This window comes from Cololabis saira, chromosome 17, assembly GCF_033807715.1.
Source record: "Cololabis saira isolate AMF1-May2022 chromosome 17, fColSai1.1, whole genome shotgun sequence".
In the NCBI taxonomy this organism is placed as follows: Eukaryota; Metazoa; Chordata; class Actinopteri; order Beloniformes; family Belonidae; genus Cololabis; species Cololabis saira.
This window is the reverse complement of record NC_084603.1, coordinates 18712061-18734834: the sequence shown is the minus strand read 5'-3', so window position 1 is coordinate 18734834 and position 22774 is coordinate 18712061. Positions and strand designations below refer to the sequence as shown.

At 41.4% G+C, this 22774-nt stretch overlaps 1 protein-coding gene across 5 annotated transcripts in view; it reads left to right on the top strand.

The window, feature by feature from the left end:
- The window catches only part of cpeb3 (cytoplasmic polyadenylation element binding protein 3), an 88978-nt gene that overhangs the window by 44590 nt on the left and 21614 nt on the right, over nt 1–22774 (top strand). For all 5 annotated transcript variants that reach the window (XM_061745797.1, XM_061745796.1, XM_061745795.1 and 2 more), the window contains 4 exons: nt 489–656; nt 3854–3943; nt 20767–20885; nt 21483–21597. In XM_061745797.1, the coding sequence (XP_061601781.1) occupies nt 489–656; nt 3854–3943; nt 20767–20885; nt 21483–21597 (492 nt within the window). The remainder of the gene's footprint in view (nt 1–488; nt 657–3853; nt 3944–20766; nt 20886–21482; nt 21598–22774) is intronic.

Genomic DNA, 22774 nt, shown 5'->3' with positions numbered 1-22774 from the left:
TTTCCTGCTGGTTTCCTGCTGGTTTCCTGCTGGTTTCCTCCTGGTTTCCTGCTGGTTTTCCTGCTGGTTTCCTCCTGGTTTCCTCCTGGTTTCCTCCTGGTTTCCTGCTGGTTTCCTGCTGGTTTTCCTGCTGGTTTCCTCCTGGTTTCCTGCTGGTTTCCTGCTGGTTTCCTGCTGGTTTCCTGCTGGTTTCCTGTTGGTTTCCTGCTGGTTTCCTCCTGGTTTCCTGCTGGTTTTCCTGCTGGTTTTCCTGCTGGTTTCCTGCTGGTTTCCTGCTGGTTTCCCGCTGGTTTCCTCCTGGTTTCCTCCTGGTTTCCTGCTGGTTTCCTCCTGGTTTCCTGCTGGTTTCCTGCTGGTTTTCCTGCTGGTTTTTCTGCTGGTTTCCTGCTGGTTTCCCGCTGGTTTCCCGCTGGTTTCCTGCTGGTTTCCTGCTGGTTTCCTGCTGGTTTCCTGCTGGTTTCCCTCTGGTTTCCTGCTCGTGCTCCCAGGCCGTTCCTGCCTCTTCCCGTTTGAGGACGGTTTCCTTGACGACGGCCACGGCGACCCCTCGCTGACCCCGGGCCTGAACTCTCCGACCCGCTGTCAGAACGGAGAGAGGATGGAGCGATACTCCCGGAAAGTGTTTGTGGGGGGTTTGCCCCCCGACATCGATGAAGGTGAGACACGGATTGTTTACTTTTCTGTTCTTTTCTGCCCTTTTTCCTGAGCCGGTTTCACCACACTGCAAAAAATCTAAATCTTACCAGGAATATTTGTCATATTTCTAGTTAAAATGTCTCATTTTTAGTCAAAAAATCTCATTACACTTAAAACAAGAGTCATTACCAGAAAAATAACTTTTTATTTGATAATTTTCACCTGTTTCGTGTAAATTTTCACTGGGACAAGATTTATCTTCTCATTACAAGCAAAAAAATCTTGTTCCACTGGCAGAATTTTCTACTTATTTTAAGTGAAAATCTACTTGAAATTGGTGAAAATTGTTGTTTTTTCCAGTGATGAGTCTTGTTTTAAGTGTAATGAGATTATTTTACTAAAATGAGACATTTTAACTAGAAATAAGACAAATATTCTTAAGATTTTGAGTTTTTGATTATTTTTATTTTGAAAATAATAATAAACACTTTGCCGAATACCGAATAACATACCAAACAATGGTTGTTCGCAGTTTTTCCATTTATTTTGCCAATTTTTTACCATTGCATATCAACTACACTGCAAAAACTCAAAATCTTACCAGGAATATTTGTCTTATTTCTAGTTAAAATGTCTCATTTTAGTCAAAGAAAATCTCATTACACTTAAAACAAGAGTCATCACTGGAAAAAACAACAATTTTCACCTGTTTCAAGTAGATTTTCACTTAAAATAAGTAGAAAAATCTGCCAGTGGAACAAGATTTTTTTGCTTGTAATGAGAAGATAAATCTTGTCCCACTGGCAGATTTTTCTACTTATTTCAAGTGAATATTTCCTTGAAACAGGTGAAAATTGTCAAATAAGTTATTTTTCTGGTAATGACTTGTTTTAAGTGTAGTGACATTTTTTGAGACATTTTAACTAGAAATAAGACAAATATTCCTGGTAAGATTTAGAGTTTTATCAGTGTGAAACCCACCAGAGCTGAGTTTTTGCGGCTTTTCCCACCAACGGTTCCAGTGACGTCTCTCAGCTTTGCTGGAGGAAGTTTGACCCTCGTTAAAGTCGTTTAGCAGTGAGAAACACATTCTGGTTCGTTTATCACCACGACTTTTCCTGTCTCGTTAAAGTACATGAAGTTTCAGCCACAAACGTACGGATCAGAACTAGTGTCGTTTTACTCTAGTCTTTGGGTTGAGATATCATTTTAGTTTTTATTAGTTTTAGTCACGTTCATTCTCCTATTATTATTATATTATTGTTACCTTATAGACTCAAGAATACATTCATTCCAGATACAGAAGACTCTAATTTGAGTTTACAACATGTTTATTTTTCCTCATTTCTCCCCATCTTTTTCTTTTTCCACAACACATTGGGTTTTCTTTTCCACGTCTATGTAGGAAAGTGGATCCAAAGGTGGATCCTCTTCTTCTCCCAGATATTTATATGTATATATATCTATATAATATATAGATATATATGTATATTAAGGATCTTTATTGTAACATTTCGTCTCGTCTCGTTTTTCAAACGTTCGTTTTTCAAACGTTCTTTCAAACGTTCTTCGTCCTTCAAAAATGAAGACACATGTTAGCAGAGTTTTTATTTTGTAATCTACATTTTAGTCTGGATTTTATTCCTATTCCTATTATACGATATTGCCTTATATACTTATCGTTGTCAGATGACCAGCATGTTCGTTGCGTCTCATCTCATTTTCCTCAGGTGATAAAGGTTCGTTGACGACGATATTTAGTCATAATTTTCCTTGACGAAAGTAACTTTACTCAGAAACGACTCAGAAGTTTCTCTTAGAGAACGTCTCAATCATCATTTCTGTCCTCGGTCTCAAATTATTCAAACATCTGACTGTGAACCAGGAAACTTTCAGAAAATGTAATTTCCGTCAGAGAGCTGTCAGAGAAGGAAGTTTCCCTGCAGACGAACAGGTGCGTTCGCTGCCGGAGGGGATGCAGTGTACGTGCCCTTAGCAGAGGGAAACATGCATGAGTTTCAGCTCACGAGTAGCAGCTGCAGCAGCGACGAGGTGCTGCAACAAGTGTTTCCGCATCACGCGAGCGAGCTGGGGCTGAACTGGTTTAACGTTTCAAATGTCAAGAATCGATTTGATTCCGATTCTTAAGATTCAGAATCTGATTTGATTCGATTCCGATATCAGTTTGGGTTAGTGTTATTAAAACTGTTTTTTCAGCTGTTGCATGAATTATCTGACTGTAGTTCTGCAACATATTACTAGTATTATATTGAGATTCAACAGCAAGTATTGCAGCTAATGATGCTGTAAGGACCAATCAGCTCCCAGAATGCTGATAGAACTGAAACAGAAACATCGTGTAGAATTACCAAACAGATCCAGGGAGGAAACAGAGGACGGATGAAATGGGTTTTATTTTGTATTTTTTCACAGTTTTTTTGAGTTTTTAATTTTTGAGAATTTGGTTTTTAGCATTTTATGCAAATGTAACCCCAAGACAGTATATAAAGTAATGAAATATAAACAATGTATTCAATTATAACTGAAAACTTTAATGTTTTCATACCTTTTAACACATTTCAAGGCAAAAACATGGCACTAGTTATTCTGGTCTCCAACAAAATATTCCTTTTTTGGACAAAATCAATCTTTAGACATATGAATCGATTTTTAGGAATTGATATGAGAATGGATTTTTTCAACACAGGCCTACACGTTTAGTTTAGTTTTATTTAGCACATACAATAAAAATAACATCACACAAATAAGTGCAGTTAAAAGAAGAGGAGCGAGCGAGCCAGTAGGCTAATGAGGAGCCCCCACCTAATAACATTTAACAATATAGTTATGAGGATACTAAATCACAAAATAATACATCATAAAAATGGCATGCAGAACATGAATGAAAATAAAAAATGACTGACCTATAAAGACATGATCATGAAAATCTGAATATTATGCTGAACAAGTGGCAACACAGAATATGAAGTACAAAAGAAACATTAACAGTGGGAAAAGCAAGAGCTTTCTTGGCTGCACTGCTGAATTAAATGTTCTCTTGAGTGACTTTTGAAGATGGATAGGGACCTACAACTGTTTGCAATCTGGTACCAACTATTCCAGACTTTGACACCTCTATAACCTAAACAAAAACTGGCTTCTAGATTCCATGTGACTGACATGTTGTTGTTGTTGTTTCTGTTTCTTTCTCCGGTAGATGAAATCACCAACAGTTTCCGGCGCTACGGCCACCTGGTGGTGGACTGGCCGCACAAAGCCGAGAGCAAGTCCTACTTCCCCCCCAAAGGTAAGGTAACCGTGTTCGGCCTGCACCAACAAACACCACCTAGCAGTTTGATCAAGAGTCGTGTTAGCGAGAGCTCGCAGCTCCAGCTGGGAACCAGAACCCTGATCGGTTCCCAGAACTCCCTCCTAACCCTAGGGTTCACTGGTCTGATCTGTTTGCTCGCAGCGACACCGGAGGAGTTTGCAGGTTGATCTTTGTGCAGGTGATGGTAACAGACCAACTTTGGCCCGGGAGCTACAGAGTGTCACATTAGGAGCTTTCAGACCTGTGGCCGTTTGTTTTGTTCCGATTCAGGGGCTAAATCGATACAGTTGTTTTGTTTCTAGTTTGTGTTCACAAGGCAGCCGCCTGTAGCTTCAAAGCTGTTAACAAATGCCATGAACCAACTGTTCTCTTATTGGTCAGAAATGAACGTGGAAGGAGTCTCCTCTTCCATAGCCGGGATAAACTACACGTTTTCACACAGTTATGTGAGAGTTGTGTCGGTTGCTGTGGATTATGTTCTCACTGCAAAGGAACCGCTCCAGCGGCCTCATTTATTGAAGAGTGCGTAGGATTCAGACTAAAAGTGCACGTGCGCCCAAAAGCCGAAAATGGCGTGCGCACAAAAAAATCCGGATTTATAAAACCGTGTGCACGCAATGTTCTCTTTATAAATCACAGTCCAGCTGGAAGGTTGCGCATGTGAATTCACCTCATACCCCGCCCTCTACACGCCCACTTTCTACCATGAATGGTAAATGCAAAGTAGTTCATGACTGTATTTGCATATAAATGAACCTGCCGATCAACGGTGTTTTACACTCAAACATCATGGCAGGGAAGACCAGAAAGTGAAATTTCACGGAGACTGAGATGGAGATGTTGTGGATGAGGTGGAGGCAGGAAAACCACATTATTTGGTGGTCACAGTAGTGGCATCACTAACAAAAATAAAGCGAGTGAGTTGCCTGCCAGAATGTGATTTCTGGCCGCGGGAGCGCGCACAGCAGCACAGCAGATTTTCAGATTATGAAGCTCAAGAATGAGATCAAATCATATTTAGGCAGAAACAACTTTTCATTAACTGTATTTGGCCTTCAATCAATTTTGTCAGGTAAAAAGATCCATTTTCAGGGGAGAAATCAGATTCTGGCAGGCAATCACTTTTTGGCACGACACCTGCACCGCGGACACGCCGTGCTGGTAGGATGATTTGACAGATGAAAATACCCCGTCAGATCACGCTTCCACATAGACATCAACATTTATCTATGTGGAAGCATGATCTGATGTATTTTTTCTTCCACCAAAGCGTCGTACACATGGATCTATGTGGAAGCACATTCTGACTTCCTGCTGTTAAATGGTCTATTTGCATGAAAAAGCCTTTGAAAAAAAAGAAACTGAAATAAAAGAAACGGGGATGGTACGGTAGTATTTTCTGCCGAGGTAGGACAACTCAGCAGAACACCGGCTTGGGTGTACATGGATCTATAAGTCTGATATGTGATCACATTAAAAGTATGACATGAATCTGGCTTCATTTCACCACCTCACCGCCTGCGTCTCCAGTTCCCCAGATCTTCAAAATGTTCCTGCGCGAGGGTCAGGGTTTGCGTAAAGATACACACATTTCTCGGTTAGTTTTTTCTTTTTAAATTCCAACCTTTGTGTAGAAGGTGGCGTGTGCATCTTTCAAGCCCTGTTTTGTAGCACGCAAGCTTTAGAAATGAGGCCCCAGGTGTGGAATGGAAGCGAGCAGAGATCCTAACCCTAACCTCTCCTAGATCTCGGCTCGCTTGTTTTGTGCCGCATCTGAGCACGATTGCTGTGTTCAACATTTACCAAAAGATCCGATCTTTAGGGGGAAACACTCCCTGTTTCTGCTCCAAACGGGACAGGTGTGAATCAGCCTTAGGGAAGCTTTTAACTCTGGAAATAACTGGAATACCAGCTACAGATGGTAATATGCTGCGTCTGGAAGACCTGCACAAATCTGACAGTTCTCCCTTTGCTTCACCCCCCACCCTTCCCTCCTTTAACACTTGTTATTGTTGTTATGATTTTTAAGACTTTGGAGGATTATTATTTTGAAGGCTGTGCTCTTTTTTTCTTCTTTTTTTCAACATTATCTTTATTTGGTTTTCAAAATCCTTCCAATGTTACACAAAAATAAGAGAGCTCTTAAAAGGAAAACATCAAGGGCATTGGAATCATATTTCCTTACAAGTCGGGGATTCATGAGATATAAAGCAACACTCAGTTTAGTTTTATATGAGAAAAGGAAAGAGAAAAAAATAAATAAATAAGTAAAAACAATCAAAACAACAAAGGTTCCTCTATTTTTCAAGGGTTAGCCCAAATGATTCCACCATTGTGCAGAGTTCAGAAATACAAACTCCAATGTACAATTCACACAGAAAGCTGCGCTTTTTCTGATATAAAAATCATTCTCCTTTTAGGGGAATGAATGAGTTTATGGCAGTTGGAGGAGACGGCGTTAGGGAGGCGTGATGGGGGAGTGATGGGGGAGTTTATGGGGGAGGCGTGTGGTCTGCGTAATGTTCGTCTCTCACTATAATTTGGGCTCTGAACGCCGGGGGAAAAACTGCTGAAATACCTTTAGTTTATGTCACACTGGTCTCAGAGTTTCAGGGTTGAAAGCGTTTATAGTTTATAGTTTTATTTGGATCCCCATTAGCTGCAGCAAAACTGCAGCTATTCTTCCTGGTGACACATAATATACAATACAAGACAAAAATCAAAAAAGCAAACCTAAAGAGGTAGTAAAGAAAAAGAAAAGAAAACAAAGTTAAAAAAAGGAAATTCTACTAAAAATCTATTCTAGATTTCTGTCAAATAAGACCAGTGCTCCCTTTGACACTCACATTAAGGTTACAGTCATTCCTGTGTGTGTGTGTGTGTGTGTGTGTGTGTGTGTGTGTGTGTGTGTGTGTGTGTGTGTGTGTGTGTGTGTGTGTGTGTGTGTGTGTGTGTGTGTGTGTGTGTGTGTGTGTGTGTGTGTGTGTGTGTGTGTGTGTGTGTGTGTGTGTGTGGAGTCCAGAGGTCGTTAACCTCCTCCTGTTAAACTTGACTGAATGGAAGATCGCTGTCACTTTCCGCTGGGCTTCAGTTTCAAGTGTGTGTGTGTTACGAGTGTGTGTGTGTTACGAGTGTGTGTGTGTTACGTGTGTGTGAGCGTCCTGCTGTAGCAATGACTCATGTTGTGGCTCAGCTCGACTCCAGGGCCGGCTTACGGCTGTGGATGGATGGATGGATAGATGGGGAGGAGAGAGAGAAGGACTTAGTAGCTTTTTCTAATATTCTTCACGTTTTAAGTAAGAGAGCGGCGTTGAGGTCAGACTCTGGTGAACTGGATGACACCGAGTCTCCTGCTGAAACACCGCTCACCTAAGACGCTGCAGCGGCCCCGTCTCCATGGCAACGGTCACATGGAAACACTCGTCAGCGGCGTCGTCTCCTCCAGCCGGACAATGAGGTTCAGCCACTCGAGCCGGAGGACGAAACGAGACGCTGTGCAGAGTCTGGGCCTGAAGGAGAACCGTTTACACTCTCAGTCTCGTCATCGTAGGGCAGAGAAAACATAGACTACGTTTACATGCAGTCAAAACTCAGGTTATTGCTAATATTCCGGTTACTGAAACATTCAGAATATTCCGTTTACATGGTAATTAATCATTACGATATCTGGATCAAACCAGCGACGCACGGAGAACGTGATGACACAATTACCGTCATTTCTGCATCTTCTTCCTGTATCCAAATTCAAAACAAATGCTGCTTCACGTAACTTTTAGTAAATCTCACTATCCCGGTACTTTCTACCGTCTACAAATGCAGAAATGTTCATATCCTTCATTACATTTATGAAGTGATTAGTCTCCTCCTGGTCTTGGTTTCTCCGTGTTTATAAGAACTTCCTGGACTCAAAAGACCAGGATTCCTTGTGAACAGAACATGTGCAGAAAACAAATTCATGTTCCGTTTGATGGGGATATTCCCTTTGGCGTTTACATGACAGAATATTGGGGTTTTAAAAGGAGTAACCCAGGGGTCATATTCAGGTTTTTAAAAACCAGAATATGAGCAAATTCGGGTTATTCAAAAGGGGTTATTGGTGTTTATATGTATACATTTGGGTTATTGCCAATATTCCAGTTTTAAAAGGGTTAATGATGCTGGAAACACAGTCATAGACTTTGTGATTTAGTCTGAATGTAACGCAGCCTCGTGTACAGAATGAGCAGGAAGACGACGTTTCCCCGAGTCATGAAACCATCAGTAAATCCATTTATCCCCCTAACAGGATCTTCTTTTTCTGTGTTTACATCTCTTCTGTTCCTGTGGCGACACATCTCACCAGTAAGGGATGAGGGAATCGTGGTGCGGTTTAAAGTCCTGTGTTTATGGAGCTACGTTTCTGTGAAGAGAAAGCAAACCTTCAGTTCAGTTCATATTTATTTCGATCAAAACAACATTTACAACATAACATAAGTGACCTGCGTGCAACAGAAAATTAAACAAATACCTTTAACAGTAGACGTGCAGGTTGAAAAGACAAATTAATTCGTTAACACTCGAAAGGGAGTGGGAAGAAGAAAATGTATTTAATCCCACCTGTTTCTCATCATAAACTACCGATTTTTTTAAGGCTTCCTCCTCTCAACATGTAAACTAAAACAATGAACAAAAGACCTATATCTAATTATAATAAAATTATTCTACAGTTCACCTCAACTAAATTTACACACATTGTGGTTATGAAATGCAGATGTATTTAAAACCACAATGCATGTAAATCCAGGAACAATGTATATTGTCACCACGGGTGACAGTTAACCGTTAACTTATATTTATAATACATTTATAATGCATACCAGCAATGGTAAGGACAACAATACCAGAATGTAATGGACAATACATCCCAACTTAATGAGGAACAACAATTACACATCAACATGTAAAGACCGAAGTTGATTTAACATTGTGTTACAACCAACTCTCTTTATACTTAAACCAGACCATATGTTTATACAGCAGTTTAAATGTGTGGATATTTCTGCTTGTGTTGGATTTCCAGACTGTTCCAAAGTCTCACACCACACACAGACACACAGAAACTTTTACGAGTAGTTTGAACTTTAGGTATTTTAAAATCACCATATCTTCTCAAACCTGATCCCAGCTCTTCCCACTGCTGCTTGTGTCGTTGGGGAAATAACAAGGAAGCAGAAAAAAGCCTCGATGTTGCCGATTATGTGTCAGAACTGAAATTAAAAGTGAATCGGACACTCGTTAAATGTAAGACGTTACTATCAGATCATACGTCTGATCTGAACCCGTTACAGAGGAGACGGTGCTGAAATGTAAGAACATAATCTGATTATACAAGTCTTTTTGACCCTCTAGAGGGAAAATATAAAGAAGAGTTTATAAACTCACATTTGAAAGCCCCGTAAAAGCTGCTCTCATCAATAATTTCACAGAAGAAGAAGAAGAAGAAGAAGTCATTGGAGGTTAGAGCTTTTTTTTTGTGATCAAATGTTATTTATTTTTCATGATTTTCTTATCAACGGTGGCATCCACAATGATGTTAAACAAGCTTTTACACATATTCACCCTTTGGACCTAAGCATTCCATGAAAAAGAAATGATAATGAAGAAAAACAGATACTACAAAGATAATAGAACAAAAGAGGTTAGAGCTTTTTTACCGTTTTGATTGTCTGATCTGTAATAATTCATTTTATTTTATTTAGAGGCGCCTTTCAGGTCACCCAAGGTCACCTTACAAGTGATACAAACACACATTTTATAAGTTAAAATACAGTTAACACAAAAAAAGCAGCAACAGACAGCATAAACAAAGTACATATACAGGACTGTCTCAGAAAATTAGAATTTTGTGATTTTGTGTAATGCAATTACATGATCAGCAATATTAAAATAATAAAAGGCTTGCAATATTTCAGTTGATTTGTAATGAATCCAGAATTTATGACTTTTTTGTTTTTAATTGCATTACAGAAAATAAAGAACTTTATCACAATATTCTAATTTTCTGAGACAGTCCTGTAAATCTGTAAGTGTTTAATTATTCTCCTCATCGTCCGTGTTTACGGTCACAGCTCTTAAAGATGCTCGTTTCTCTCCGTCTTTGTTAGAACGTGAAACACAACGAGAAGGAAGTTTGTAACTGATATTGGCACCGAGTCCCTGAATGAGACAGTGACATCACTCCTTTAAAACAGAAAAATAAACACCTTCTCTTCTGCTTCCACCAGCTCGCTTACGCCATCCCCTGTTTTCCTTTTCTTTTTTATTGCGATGTGCTGTAAATGTTAGTTCTATTTCCGTCTGAGCGGTGTAAAGGAAGTATAAAGGAAGTGTTAGGGTTTGTCTGCTCCGGTCCGGCTGTAAATCCTGCAGCTCGTGTCATTCTGCAGCTCCTGGTCTGGTAAAGGTCACGCTGACGCGTCTCCAGACTAATTACCAGCTGAGATGGACATTTTTAATACCAGGCATCTGAAATAGAGCTGAATAAGCCGGAGAGGAATATGACATTCTGTCTAAACTACAGAGAAATCGCTCAGTTTTATGTCTCTTATTTGGGCTAAGACATGTTCTCTCCGGGGCATCTTTTACCAACAGATCCTACGTGTTTGGTCCCGTTGCTCTTTTAAGAGAACACTAATGGACCTGAACATTTAACAGGTCAGTGGAGCTTGTAACGTGGAAGACGGGGCTCACGGGCTTTTTACATTTACAAACATTAGTCAGCTCGTGGGGAACATTCGCTGGGATGTCCAGTCTTGGGAGGACCGGAATCTTTCTCACTGCGGAGAGAAAGGCCCAGTCCCCCTTAGTCCTACTTTTCAGTCCTACTACCCCTAAATGTTGCACGTTCCCGTGAGGGTAGTGGTGTCCCAATTCCTCTTTGCATGCAGGGGGAGTGGACATAACGAGGGCTAGTGGACGTAACGAGGGCTAGTGGACGTAACGAGGGCTAGTGGACATAACGAGGGCTAGTGGACATAACGAGGGCTAGTGGGCATAACGAGGGCTAGTGGACATAACGAGGGCTAGTGGACATAACGAGGGCTAGTGGACATAACGAGGGCTAGTGGACATAACGAGGGCTAGTGGACATAACGAGGGCTAGTGGACATAACGAGGGCTAGTGGGCATAACGAGGGCTAGTGGACATAACGAGGGCTAGTGGACATAACGAGGGCTAGTGGACATAACGAGGGCTAGTGGACATAACGAGGGTTAGTGGACGTAACGAGGGTTAGTGGACATAACGAGGGCTAGTGGACATAACGAGGGCTAGTGGACGTAACGAGGGTTAGTGGACGTAACGAGGGTTAGTGGACGTAACGAGGGCTAGTGGACGTAACGAGGGTTAGTGGACGTAACGAGGGCTAGTGGACGTAACGAGGGCTAGTGGACGTAACGAGGGTTAGTGGACGTAACGAGGGCTAGTGGACGTAACGAGGGTTAGTGGACGTAACGAGGGCTAGTGGACGTAACGAGGGCTAGTGGACGTAACGAGGGCTAGTGGACGTAACGAGGGCTAGTGGACGTAACGAGGGCTAGTGGACGTAACGAGGGCTAGTGGACGTAACGAGGGCTAGTGGACGTAACGAGGGCTAGTGGACGTAACGAGGGCTAGTGGACGTAACGAGGGCTAGTGGGCATAACGAGGGCTAGTGGACATAACGAGGGCTAGTGGACATAACGAGGGCTAGTGGACATAACGAGGGCTAGTGGACATAACGAGGGCTAGTGGACATAACGAGGGCTAGTGGACATAACGAGGGCTAGTGGACATAACGAGGGTTAGTGGACATAACGAGGGCTAGTGGACATAACGAGGGCTAGTGGACATAACGAGGGCTAGTGGACATAACGAGGGCTAGTGGACATAACGAGGGCTAGTGGACATAACGAGGGTTAGTGGACATAACGAGGGTTAGTGGACATAACGAGGGTTAGTGGACATAACGAGGGTTAGTGGACATAACGAGGGTTAGTGGACATAACGAGGGTTAGTGGACATAACGAGGGTTAGTGGACATAACGAGGGCTAGTGGACATAACGAGGGTTAGTGGACATAACGAGGGTTAGTGGACATAACGAGGGTTAGTGGACATAACGAGGGTTAGTGGGCATAACGAGGGTTAGTGGACATAACGAGGGCTAGTGGACATAACGAGGGTTAGTGGACATAACGAGGGTTAGTGGACATAACGAGGGTTAGTGGACATAACGAGGGCTAGTGGACGTAACGAGGGCTAGTGGGCGTAACGAGGGCCAGTGGGCGTAACGAGGGCCAGTGGACGTAACGAGGGCCAGTGGACGTAACGAGGGCCAGTGGACGTAACGAGGGCCAGTGGACGTAACGAGGGCCAGTGGACGTAACGAGGGCCAGTGGACGTAACGAGGGCCAGTGGACGTAACGAGGGCTAGTGGGCATAACGAGGGCTAGTGGGCATAACGAGGGCTAGTGGACATAACGAGGGTTAGTGGACATAACGAGGGTTAGTGGACATAACGAGGGCTAGTGGACGTAACGAGGGCTAGTGGACGTAACGAGGGCTAGTGTGTATGAATCTAGCCCTTCACAGCGAGGGATTTCAGATACTGACTCGCTGACCGAGGGCCTGAGAAATTTCCCAGAATGCTTTACGTCATCATTTGCAGACTGAATCAAACAAAAAACATAGCTGACATTTCTCATTTTTTAGTGAATAAAATCAATATTTTGAGTTAGTTTCTGCATAAAAATGCGTTTTGATTACATTTCTAGTGAGAAATATATATTTTACTTTCATAATATTCACTCAGTGAATGTACATAATCACTCGCTTGCTCGTTGTTGCAAAGATCTGCCAGAATAAAGGCTGATTTATGGTTCCGCGTTACACCAACGCCGTACGGTGCATGCCGTACCCTACGCCGTAGGTTCTGCGTCAATTTAACGCAGAACCATAAATCAGGCTGAAATTGAAGCTGCAACGTTTTCAACCTGATCTCACAAAAATCTGTGAAATGCCGAGGACCGTTTACGTACCCGAACGTAAACCACGCAGTGACGTAGCAAGTGGTGTCCCAATCCCTAGGGAACATTACATGTACAAGGACCCTACTCCTGTGGCTTCATTTTGAGGGTGAAGTGGTGGTGGGTCGGGGGAACCAGTTCTCAGCTGGTTCCCAAGTTGAACAAGTTGTGAACCAGAACCAGCACTGGAACCGGTTTGGTGGAAAAGTCGTATGAGACCATTGCTTACGTGTTTCCCTCTGGGTAATCTATGCTCACTCACACCTGAACGCTCCAGGCCAGGAGAAAAACGATCAACACGTGCTGTTATAGATGTCTGCACACTGTACTGAAGCAACGACTTTGTTTGACAGTTTTGTGCAAACAATTTAGGGGTTTGATTCTGCAGACTTTGTCTCTGGTTCAGCAACAAAAAGATACTGAACAGCAACTGGTTGCAACTAAAATACATACAAAACCCCACGACACTAGAAAGGAGGTACTTAGTATTGACCACTTGAAGTTTTTATTGTATTTTAGGCTTCAGTTTGTTGTATTAATACTAAGACTTACTTTCTTTGTGGTTTTATATAAACATGATGATGGTGATGATGGTGATGACAGGTTGAAGCTACATCAGGAAGCTTTGTGTGTTTACTTTGAGTCAAAACTAAGGGTGAGATCTGCATTTTGAATCAGTGATGACTTTTGTACAGCTTATAGAGGTTATCGTAATCTGTAGCTTAATTATGTGGTTTTAAAGGGCACTAACTATTTAGGCTTTAGTTCTCATATTGTGAAAAATGTGAATAAATAGTTTGACATCTCCCATCTGTCTTTGTGTTATAAAATGAAGCAGAAATGCCAAAAAGACAGATAGATCCCATTCATAAGGACGAGGTACAACGTTAACCCTGCGAGTTAATGTTAGATGTTAATGTTGAGTTAGAATCAGAATCAGAATCCCGTTTATTTGGCCAGGTCAGGTCAGACAAGACATGGAATTTGATTCCGTTGTTATTGCTCACTCTACAGTAAATAGGAAAATAGACAAATAACAGCTCTTATTAACATATATAAAATTTTTAAAAAGTGAAAGGTGCAGCAGAATGAGGTAGACGTGATTATTGCAAGGTGCTTTGTCATAGCATATGATTGTGTTATTATAATTACTGTTATTATTATTATTATTATTAGGAGAGTGTATTAGGAGAGCTATTGTAGACGGATGCAGACCGGATCATTTCTCAGGTTTTCAGCTGCCGTGTTGAACTTCTGAGTGATGGTTGTCTGAAGTGGCTACAAATAACAGGCCTCGTCTTGAGCTCTGCTGTTATTTGGGATAAAGCAACCAGGATGCCATTAAGCTGAGAGTTCCAGTCCCAGGAGACACCATGTTGCAGAGGAGAGTCAGTCCTGTTTCCGATCCTGGATGCTCTTTTCAACCTCTCCCATGTATCTGTGAACGGCATGCATCCCCTAGCGTAAGCCTCTGCACTGCCCCACGCTGGCGGACAAAGATCCTGGGCATCGTTCAGACTGAACATCGGAGCATCCGGGAGGCAGGACGGCCTGCAGAGAGAGAGAGAGACGGCGCTGCAGGCACCGATGCACACGAGGAAACGCGACTAGTAGACGATGCTTTTTTGACTTTGAAGTGACTTTTCTTTTTTTGCTTTCGGGAATTTTCCGTTGCTGAAGTCTGGCTGTGACTCCCGGTGTCGGCGTGTACGGTGAAGTGAGAGGAAAACGCTGCCCGTCTTGGTTTGTCGGCCCCCTTTATACTTTTCTGCAGCTTTCCCTTCAGGCTCAGGTTTTCCTCCGTCCTCCTGAGGCGTCTTCTCCTCCTCCCATCCCGTCCTCCCATCCTCCTCCACCTCCAACCAGCACCCCCTTCTATTTCTGAGTTTTCACTTTGTTCACTTTTTCTTCCTAGCTCTCTCTTTCCATTGCCCCCTCCATCCCTCCATCCCTCCATCCGTCCTCTGTATCTCTCTCCGGCCCCGGGTCATGGAACATTGTTATCCCTCCTTCAGACTCTTAGCTGCTGGCACGCTTGACCTTTTCTGGGCTTTTCCCGCCTTTCTTTGCACCTTTTCCTTTTTTCTCCCATCATTTGGGGTTGGGGGGGTCATTTCTCCTGGAGACAAACAAACTCCTTGCTGTGTCTGATGGCGTATTTCCGACGAGCGGTCCAGGGAGCTGCTGGCGCTCTGACCGCCTTTATGATGCACCGATTGTTCGGTAACCAAAATTGTTCGGCCGAAAATGGCAAAAAAAACACTTTCGGTGTTCGGTGGAATAAGTGGGAAAAAAAAACGAACAATTAATAACGGCGTTGTAATATAAGGAAATAGACTGGCCGCTCCGTAACTGTTGCACCACAAACATAAATCGTTGGCCAACCAAACACTAACCACATAAGAATTTTACCTAACATTCACCAGGAGGTGGAACCAAAACAACATAATGCTGAGAAATTAAAACAGGTTCAGTTTTTTTATGTTCAATAAATATTTTCTACCTTGTAATTTTGTAAAAGATTTTTTTCTTTGAAAAGCCTGTCTAAATCAAGTTTATTTGATTTATGCAATGGTGAAAAAATTGGCAAGATAAATGAAAAACTGCAAAGAACCATGTTCGGTATTGTTCGGTATTCGGCCAAGTGTTTGTTATCATTTTCGGTTTCGGCCACAAATTTTCATTTCGGTGCATCACTAGCCTTTACGAAACAAGAACACCTTGAGGAAACTTGTATCCTCTAAATGGGAAAACCCTCACTGCTCAACACATCAGCTCCTGGATGCCTCAAGCCGACCAACACTGCCAACCTGCACACCCTCGCTGGCATCGCCCACCAAACATCAGAAGGGAAGTTGCCAGACGTCCTGAACGCTCGTAGCAGCGAACTGACCCAAGACTTTCCACTGGAGAACTGCTGCCACCCAAAGACTGTAATCAAGACAAAGCTTCCTCAGCCAGACAACAGCCTTGGATACCACACCGTGTGAGGAAAGGCTGAATCTGTGGAGAGCTGGTCTGGAAGTGACAGCTCCTAGCCATGACATGAGAATACTGCCGTCTGAAACCCTGCAGAAAGGATGAACATGGACTAAATGGAAGTGTCTCAACTGCCTAGGAAGCAAAGTTGGGAGAACAGAGACGGAAATGGTGAAATGGGGATATACTACTATAGAATACAACACCTACACACAACAATGTGTGGAGAAATGGATGGATGTCATGTAGCTCTCAACCGTACCGCCATGAAGACTCAACAATCATTGTGATTGACAGGTTCCATCATTGTGATTGACAGGTTCCATCATGGTTGTGATTGACAGGTTCCATCATTGTGATTGACAGGTTCCATCATTGTGATTGACAGGTTCCATCATTGTGATTGACAGGTTCCATCATTGTGATTGACTCGGAGTATTAGGGGCCGTGCAGGAGAAAAAGATTTGAGAGGGGAAGATTTTTTATTATTGTGCACTTTGAGAAAAAAGACAATGTCGAGATTAATGTTGAAATACAATTTCAAGAATAAAGTTGAAATGTTGAGGAAAAAAAATCTAAATTTTGTGAATAAAGTTGAAATGTTGAGAAAAAAGGCGAAATTTCGACTTCTTGAAATTTCTACTTATTTCGCGAAATTGTATTTCAACTTTAATCTCGTAATTTTGACTTTTTTCTCGAAATTTCGCCTTTTTTCTCAACATTTCGACTTTATTCACGAAATTTAGATTTTGTTCTCGATATTTCAACTTTTTTCTCCTCTTCTTCCTCCTCTAAAATATTATTATTATTTTTCTCCTGCCTGGCCCTAACACTCTTCCGTATGTCTCACACATATAACACTCCTCTTCTTGTATTTGCATTTTTAGCTCTTCTTCCCATTTATCTTTTCTTTAAAGCGTAGATTCTCTCCTGCTCTGAGTCAGAGTTTCTTCTTCATCCTCAAGGTAATCACTTGTTTGATGCGTGTGGTGGTTAGATCTGCAGGACGTTTGCTCACGTATTAATGTCAGGAAATGTCAGGGAGACGGAGCTCAAGGGGGGAAACGGTCCCGGCCGTCGTCACGGGAGACGCGTCGGATTCAGGACGACGTCACGCAGCTGAAGCTGAAAGCCAGGGCTGTAAAACCTCCTGAGGTCGTGTTCTCCTGATTCCTCCTCTCCACCTTCAGGCCTCGCTGCTTCTTCCCTTTTGCATCTCTTTTATTTCCGTCCTCCTCCCGTCCAACCCTGATTCACAAAGACGAGTCTCCAGCGTTGCTGGAACCGGCTCTGCCGAGCTGGAACCGGCTCTGCTGAGCGAGGGCCACGGGTTTCTGCCTCTTTTCTGGCCACGGATTGTTTTAGTTATAAATAGGGATGGGAACTGATAAGATTTTTACGATTCCAATTCCATTTTCAATTCTGCTTAACGATTCGGTTCTTTATCAATTCCCTTATTAATTCAGATGAAAGGGGTGGGTGCGCTTTTTGGCGTCTAGCGTCGCCATGGTAACGCTTTTGAAAGAGAAAAGTAATGCGTGGTGTCGCAGGATGGAGACACATATTTTTATGTATAACACACCTGGGTGCACGTTACGGTTCGGGCCGTATTAACGGCCGAATGAATGGCATAAATTGCGCCAAAATGACACAATTAATTCAAAATGGCCGACTTCCTGTTCAGTTTCGGCCATGACGCCAAGAGACTTTTCTTTAAGTTGCGACATGATACAGGTGTGTACCGATTTTCGTTCATGTACGTCAAACCGTATTATGGGGCTTGAGGTACAAAGTTTTCTAGGGGGCGCTGTTGAGCCATTAGGCCACGCCCATTAATGCAAACCATTAAATATCACATCTTCACCAGGCCTGGCTTGGTGCAAAATTTGGTGACGTTTGGGGCACGTTTAGGGGAAAAAAGGCCCTCATTTTGTTGGAAGAAAAACAAGGATAAGAAAAATAAAAATTCCTACAGATACAATAGGGCCTTTGCACTGTCAGTGCTCGGGCCCTAATTAAAGTTCACCAAAAATCACCAATATGACATTTAAATAGTATTAAATTAAATATGATGTGGCAATTCCACGAGAATGTGCAACACCACAACTCTCCAAAGCAAGTAAAGACGTCATTGCCTTTGTTTTTTTATTAGCAAGACATTTAATTTTACTAGGATGGAAATCTTCGGCAGCTCCTACTCATGTCTCTTGGATTAAATTAAATTTTAAACTGTATACAATTGGAAAAAAAATAAGGTGCGCATTGACAAATTTGACACTACATGGGCCCCTTTTTTCTCAAATATTAAGAAGCTTGATTTCCCGGCAGTTCCAGAGTAATGTTATTTCTCCTAGTTGTGTGCGGGTGTTTCTTTTTACATATGTATATATGTTTGTATGTTTTACTTGTTTTCACCTGCTGGATGGATGTGAAGATAAGACACAGTCTAGTTAGAACCATGAGGAGCATCTATATCTATAATATTCTGGTTATGAGGATTTCACTGTTTTATCTGGTCGATCTGTCTGTAACTTAGTCAAGCCTTATTGTTGATGTTTTGTTGTTTTTTTGTGAGTTTCTTTGTTTTAGGACTATCTTTGTTAATGTCCTTTACCTGGGCATTATAATTCACAAGTGCATTTATACTGTTAATGTTTGTCGTGCCAAAAATTCAATAGAAAAGAAAAGCGGGTTCTGGATTCCCATCCCTCGTCATAAAGTGACAGTAACCACCGGCTCGTGTGGGTTTAGTTTAGTTTATTTCCTGCAGCTTCAGCCCATAAATCTGATCTTTTATCTCCGACCTCCTGCAGCTCGTGTGATGAAATCAGGACAGATATCACGGGTTCCATTGGTTTTCTGTCGTTCTTGAAATGGTTTAATAGCTCTGACCTTGTAGAATCTCTGAATAATTCAGCGGTTCTGAGGGAGAAACGTCTGGATGACTCGCTGTTCCTCCTTCACAAGGACAACGGTTTCTTCAGCTCTCGTCTCAGGATTTGATTTTCCTTTGATTTGAAGATTTGATTTCTAACATGCATGTTAAAAAAGAATACAAAAAACTAAAAAAACAGAATGCAAATATATACAGGACTGTCTCAGAGAATTAGAATATTATTATAAAGTCCTTTATTTTCTGTAATGTCATACATTCTGGATTCATTACAAATCAACTGAAATATTGCAAGCCTTTTATTATTTTAATATTGCTGATCATGGCTTACAGTTTAAGAAAACTCAAATATCCTATCTAAAAAAATTAGAATATTCTGGGAATCTTAAACTGTAAGCCATAATCAGCAATATTAAAATAATAAAAGGCTTGCAATATTTCAGTTGATTTGTAATGAATCCAGAATGTATGACATTTTAGTTTTTTTAATTGCATTACAGAAAATAAAGAACTTCACAATATTCTAATTTTCTGAGACAGTCCTGTACATACCTACATATAACATATCTATATCCATAATATACGTCTATATATCTACATATATTAATAAATGTACATATCTACATGTTTATTTGCATCTGTATTTTGAATAGAATGTTTCTTTGTATCTTTTTTAAATGGTGATATGTTTCTACTTTGTTTTAGCTCCAAGTTCAGGCTGAAACACAGTTTCATCCGCAGGTCGACATATATAATATATAATAATATATATATACACATATAATACAGAAACTCTTCAGTGTTTGTGCGTCTGTTGAGAACTTTATAATTAAACTGACCCTGAGATTTTAGCCTCTCTTTCTTTCAAAGAATATGAGGGAGGGAGGAAGGTGTTGGTGTCACCCTCATGCTGCACCCGGGGGTGCAGATAAGGACAGAAAAAAACAGCCGTGCAGTCATGTGATACAAATAAAAACAACAGTCACGAGGTTGTGACTCGCAACATCTTAACACTCTGATCTCTGAATTCCTGCCCTGAGCGTTTCCTGGTTCATGTTCAGTACTGGAGTTATAAAAAAAAATCAGGGGGGATGGTGGATTTTATCATATGGGGACAGATAATTTGTGCTGATTACAAATAATATAATATATTACAAATAATAGCAGTGACCAAAACACCTGCAGAAATACTGCAGGAATGACATAGCAGCAGTTCAATGCAGCCTTCTGTAAGCTTTAAATATCCACTGGGCTTACATCAAATACATCAAAACACAACAATAAAAAACACTTTTCTGAACTTATCAATATGACTCTGTCCTTCACAGGATAAGTAACATGGATTACTGCAAAAACTCAAAATCTTAACAAGAATATTTGTCTTATTTCTAGTTAAAATGTCTCATTTTGGTAAAATAAATCTCATTACACTTAAAACAAGACTCATCACTGGAAAAAACAACAATTTTCACCTGTTTCAAGTAGATTTTCACTTGAAATAAGTAGAAAAATCTGCCAGAGGAACAAGAATTTTTTGCTTGTAATAAGAAGATAAATCTTGTCCCACTGGCAGATTTTTCTACTTATTTCAAGTAGAAAATTTACTTGAAACAGGTGAAAATGTTCAAATAAGTTATTTTTCTGGTGTTATTTTTCTGGTGATGACTCTAAATGTTGAAATAGCAGTAAAACCACATTCATTGATGAAATGACATAAGGGATGGAAAGGGGGGATGGCAGTTTTACAGGGGGGATGATTTGGACCGTTTTTATTTCAGGGGGGATGCCGTCTCCCCTCATCCCCCCTCAACTCCAGTTCTGCTCATGTTGGTGTTTTTCCTTTGTCCTGAACTCTCTTTTGTACCTTTTTGTGTCTTCTCCAGGCTACGCCTTCCTGCTTTTCCAAGAAGAGGCGTCTGTGCAGGCGCTGATCGACGCGTGTCTGGAGGAGGACGGGAAGCTGTACCTGTGTGTCTCCAGCCCCACCATCAAGGACAAACCGGTTAGTACCAGTTAGTACTGGTGTGTTCCCAGTCCCATCAAGGACAAACCGGTTAGTACCAGTTAGTACTGGTGTGTTCCCAGTCCCATCAAGGACAAACCGGTTAGTACCAGTTCGTACTGGTGTGTTCCCAGTCCCATCAAGGACAAACCGGTTCGTGGCTGCCACGTTCGGCTCGTAAAAACGCCTGACGAAACCCTGCTAGTTTCCACTACGGGAACTTGTTCAGCTTCACCGATTTGATTAGGAACAAGTTCTCAGACACCTGTGTGTGTGTGATGTCATCGGCATCGCCATTAGCACTTTTAATGGACACCTGCCAGCCAATCAGAATCGAGTATTCACACAGACTGTGGTATAAACTAAAATAGACCCCGTCTCTATTTGGTGCAGGAGAGCTCAGGTGTTCTGGTATCTGCCCTGATTAAAAGTGTGTTATTATAGAAACAGGTGGATTAAAGTGGCAGGTTTCCAGTCACGCTTCCCTCTACTCCGCCAGCTCATTAATCTGTTTCCCACTCAACCAAAAACATTAACATTTGGACTGCACCACTAAAATAAATCTCCATAAATTAAAGTTCCTGTTGTCGCCCTCAGGTGCAGATCCGTCCCTGGAACTTGAGCGACAGCGACTTTGTGATGGACGGATCTCAGCCGCTGGACCCGCGCAAGACCATCTTCGTGGGGGGGGTTCCCCGGCCCCTGCGTGCAGGTAATTTCATATATAAACCTAATATCTAAGTGGGGGGGGGGTTCCCCGGCCCCTGCGTGCAGGTAATTTCATATATAAACCTAATATCTAAGTGGGGGGGGGGTTCCCCGGCCCCTGCGTGCAGGTAATTTAATATATAAACCTAATATCTAAGTGGGGGGGGGGGGGTTCCCCGGCCCCTGCGTGCAGGTAATTTCATATATAAACCTAATATATAAGTTTGTAAATTATCTTCCCAACGCTGACGGAGACTGAGAGGAAAGTTTCCAGCAGCCGACTCGGTGTAATTAGTGTTGTTTCAGTTTTAGTCTAGTCTTTGGGTCCGGCTATCATTCTAGTTTTTATTAGTTTTAGTCACGTTCATTCTCCTTTTAGTCGTGTCAAGTGTCAGTCGACTAAAAGTCATTTTAGTCTTATTTTAGTCACAATTGTCCATTTTAGTCTTATTTTAGTCAAAGATTGTATTTAGCCAAACCCATTTTACAATTCAAACAAGTTTATCTAATTTTTATATTATTGTTACCTTATAGACTCAAGAATACATTAATTCCAGATACAGAAGACTCTAATTTGAGTTTACAACATATTTATTTTTCTGCATTTCTCTCCGTCTTTTTCTTTTTCGACGACACATTGGCTTTTCTTTTCCACGTCTATGTAGGAAAGTGGATTAAAGGATCTTCTTCTTCTCCAAGCCAAGAAACAACTTAAAAACAAGAAACAACTTAAATAATGGACATTAAGGATCTTTCTTAAAACATTTCATCTGGTTTTGGTCAATGAAAATGAAGACACATTTTAGCAGATTTTTTATTTTGTAATCTACATTTTAGTCTGGTTTTTATTCCTCTACGATATTACATTATATATTTAATTATCGTTATCGTCACATGACCAGCATTTTCGTTGCGTCTCGTCTCATTTTCCTCAGGTGATAAAGGTTCGTTGACGACGATATTTAGTCATAATTTTTGTTGACGAAAGCAACTTTCATTTCATTTTTCATTTTATTCTTTATTTCATTCAAAAAATAAAACACACATGTTCATAAATTGTGAATGAAAAGGGAGCAGAAAGAAGAAGAATGTTATCTAATCTGCCCCTTTTTCCCAAGAAATAAATTCACAAATAACATAAATAAAAAATTTAAAAAACGTAAAATCAAATCAAATTACCG